Raw genomic sequence first — 3,908 nt, forward strand, 5'->3', positions numbered from 1 at the left:
TGAAATACACTGCTGAGGGGAGCAGCAGGAAGACAGGAAAGGTCTGCTGCCCCATGTGAGTCAGCTCTCTGGTTGGGAATCGAACTTGTGGCTGCAGTGGCTGCAGATAGCTTCATAGTGCTGAGCTTAAAACCCACTGCACCACCAGGGAGGGCCCAAGGCCTCTTTTTAGTGGTAGACTAAACAATATTCATTTCTTCTTGCAGCTTTCTAATTGTAGGTCCACCAAACCTACCACATCTTAGCTATGTAGTCACAAAACTTTCTGATCTTCATTTTCTTCCTTTCATTAATAAAGAATTTGGAGGTGTTATTTTTTAAATACGTAGCCTTTTTTTCAATGTGATAGATGCATAACAAATGGGAATATTTGTTTTAAAAGTAACTGATTTTAAAGTTTAAGCTAATTATAAATCAATGTTATAACTTCTCCAACTTTTCTTTTCTTTTACTTTAAAAGAGTAGTATATTTTCAAGCTGGTGGAAGAGCAAAAATAGTATTAACCATACATCTGAGACTCTCAGTCAGGTAATAAATTTGCTGAATGAATATTATTTAGGATATTGCCTATCATACATAGAATAGCTTTTGAGATTTTTAGTTTTTGTTTTTTTTTTAAGTATTTATTTATGCATACAGAACTGGGGTACAGGCCAGAGGCTCAGGGGAGGCAAGAGGTTTCGCCAGAGACAGAGTGCGGAGCAGAATAGGCAAATTGACGAAGTACACTGCTGAGTGGAACAGCGGGCAGGTCAGGAGAGGTCTGCCGCGCCATGTGGTCACCTTCGGCGCCGGCTGGAATCGAACTCATGTGGAAGTAGCTTTAGCCTCTTAATGCTGTGCTTTAACCCGCTGCGCCACCAGGGAGGGCCAAGAGATTTTTAGTTATCTTTTATCCTATATCTTAATTGTAGTTAAATATAATTAGATGCCATTAGAATATTAAGTATTTTAATTTCACCATCTATGATGTTGACTTTACCTTGATTCATTTTTTAAAGGGAAAAGGAAAAACTGGTTGTGTACTCAGGTTGTGTATTCATATTTAAAATATAAATTTGCTCTTGGTATATACTTCTCAGGTATACCTAAGAATAGATTATTGTAGATTAGTCATATAGAAACTTAAAATTTTTAACTGATTTTGCTAGCTCTTTTCTCCTATAGTAATCTGAGTGTTGTAAAGTCTTTATAAATTTCATGTATATGGTACTATTTGCTAATCACTGAACACTCCAAATTGCCCCTTACTGCAAGTGTGAGAGCTTTAATTTTTCTCCATTTGCTTTCCATGATTACCATCTGTGTTTCCCCTTTCAGAAAGCCTGCTTCTTCAGGCCCTTATGACTTATGTGTAATTTGAGGGTCAGCTATAATCTCTTCCCTGCTGCTCTTCTTGCCTTTTTTCCTCTATGCTTTTAATCTGTGGTACAACTAGGATCTTTGCCAGTTTATTCCAATGAATATACCTATAAAACTGCAAAAATTTTGTCCTAAGTGTAGTTATGGGGAAGAGAAGAAAAATGTCATGCTTCTGTAGTTGGGAAGTAAGACTACATTTCTTAATTTTCACATTTTACCTATGCTTATACTGAAGAACTTTGCTTTTTTAAATGTATTTTTGAGGTAGCCTTGTGTTACAGCACTGTGTATAACATATACATCTCTTCAGGTGTGTATGACACCCGCCACCAGCACAGCACCCACAGTCCTCCACTGTAGTCCACCGAGGGTCCTGCCTCCCTTTGCTCACTGCCTTCCTCCCCTGGTCGCTAACTCTGTAGTTAGGTAGCAGTGTAGGTAGAGGGCTGTGCTGCATTTCAAAGGTGGGATTCCAGTAATATACTATCCCTTCAGTTTTTTCATCTAGCTCATGTAATTTCATGAGTTGTGTATAAAAATCTCGCAGTTATTTCGCTGTGTATATACATTAAATCATCATGTTGTATGCCTTAAACTTCACATATGTTACATGTCAGTAACATTTGAATAAAACTGGGAGCGGGAATGGAATTTATATCTTCAGTTAGGGTTTTTCAACTTGATACTTTATTTTTTGGAAGGCTTTTCCTGAGCACTGTGGGGGTATTTAACAGCATTACTGGCCTTTATCCCCCGCCCACACAGTTGCAAATAATACCCCTTTCTACCCAGCAATGACAACCAAACATTGTTTTCTAGGGCTAAAATCATCCCAGTTAAGAACCATCATTTTAAGTCTAGAGAAAAAATACTGTCATTAACCAGTGCTAAAATTCATTACTCTTAGGATTTGGTGAAGTGTGAAAATAAGAAGAATGCTACACCCAGAACTAATTTGAAATCCCCTATTCCTGAACATGGAAATTCTTCTCTCAAAAAGGAACAAAAGGTTTGTCTTCTAATATATGACTAAAATTAACCTCTTTTGCGACATATTTAGAAGTTGAAGATGAAAATAAAGATATCAGCTTCAATTACGAATGACCCAGAAATCCAGTTCTGACCAGTTATAACTTATTTTCCATTTCCTACTGATGTGACTCAGCTTAATGAAATTAAACCTTTAGCATTTGGCCAGTAGCTGATGTGTTCACTGCTGACAACTGACAGGACTCCACCTGTCACATTCATTTTGTTACAGGGCATGGAGAGAGGGGCACCCCTGTACCCGCAAACATGCCTGCTCTAAATAGGTTCTGCCGCATCAAGACGAGACATAAGAGCTTTAATGGAAAGGAACTTTAATACAATGAATATGAAATACAGAAAAGACAAAGAATATGGTTTCTAAGTCAAACACCTGAAGTTACCTGTCCCCTCGGGGCAAAAGACCACCCAAAAGGAATTGGCCCAAAGCGAGGCCTGAAACCCCACCACAAGCCTAAAGCCTAAAGCACCTTCTGGCCGGGTCCCATCAAAAAGTGTCAGAAATGGCCAGACAAGTCTGGAAGGAAAAGAGCAAAATCAAAATAAACACTGCCATAGTCACCTCCCCATGGGACTGTTTCAACCAGTCTAGGACCAGGAAGCAAGCATGGTTTCTTCACACGTCTCTGCTCCATGTGGCTTCCTCAGGTCTCCTTCTGGCTCTTCATCCTGCTTCCTTCACTCTCCTCTCCAGATTCTTCTCTTTTCTGTTCAGCTCCACCCTCCTGGGTGAGCCAACCTCCCCTTTTTTGGGTCCACCCTATTACAGCTTTGCCATTTCATCCCCTTCAACCCCTTCCTCGTGTGCTTAGTCACACTTCCCCTGCCTGGGAACTCACAGCCTGCCTCAGGTCTCTAACTCAACTGTGTCAGAAAGTATTTCCTTCTAACATTTCTCGTTAACAGTAACAAAAATGTTTGTTTATTAGGTTTCCACGCGTCCATCTTCTAAGACAACATATTCTTTACGAAGTCAGGCATCCACAATTAGTGTAAACATGGCAGCTAAGAAAAAAGAAGGAACACTACAGAAATTTGGAGACTTCCTACAACATTCTCCAACAATTCTTCAATCAAAAGGTTTGCAGATTAATTAAATTACATTTTATATTAGGTGCAGCATGTTTTCTAATATCTTAAGAGTATATAAACTCAACGACTGGTTACTAGATCTCAAACAGGTATTGCTTTGGGAAAAAAGATGAAAAGATCACTATGCCCAGATGTTCACTTTAGAGTGGAGAATAAAGACCTTCATTTAAGCATTTGTTTCAGAGCAGACTGTTTAATGTCACCTACATCCAAGTGCTATGGTAATGTTGGAGAGGAGAGGGTTTCTGCTGATTATGAGACCTTAGGGAGACTTTCCAGAAAAGGTAGAATTTAGCTGGGTTCTAAATCTTGGCAGGGTTATATCTTCTAGAGATAATCACTGTTGGTATTCTGGTATACTTTCAGTATTTTTCTCTGTGCATAGATAAACATTACCTATTTATTT

General features: G+C 39.0%; 1 protein-coding gene across 1 annotated transcript in view; it reads left to right on the plus strand.

Moving 5' to 3' along the window:
• Window positions 1-3,908, plus strand: part of KIF20B (kinesin family member 20B) — a 60,413-nt gene that overhangs the window by 52,497 nt on the left and 4,008 nt on the right. The window contains exons 27-28 of the mRNA XM_012723475.1: window positions 2,271-2,372; window positions 3,340-3,490. Of these exons, the coding sequence (XP_012578929.1) occupies window positions 2,271-2,372; window positions 3,340-3,490 (253 nt within the window). The remainder of the gene's footprint in view (window positions 1-2,270; window positions 2,373-3,339; window positions 3,491-3,908) is intronic.

The sequence above is a fragment of the Condylura cristata genome, unplaced genomic scaffold (genome assembly GCF_000260355.1).
Source record: "Condylura cristata isolate star-nosed mole 26May11 unplaced genomic scaffold, ConCri1.0 scaffold00011, whole genome shotgun sequence".
Classification (NCBI taxonomy): Eukaryota; Metazoa; Chordata; class Mammalia; order Eulipotyphla; family Talpidae; genus Condylura; species Condylura cristata.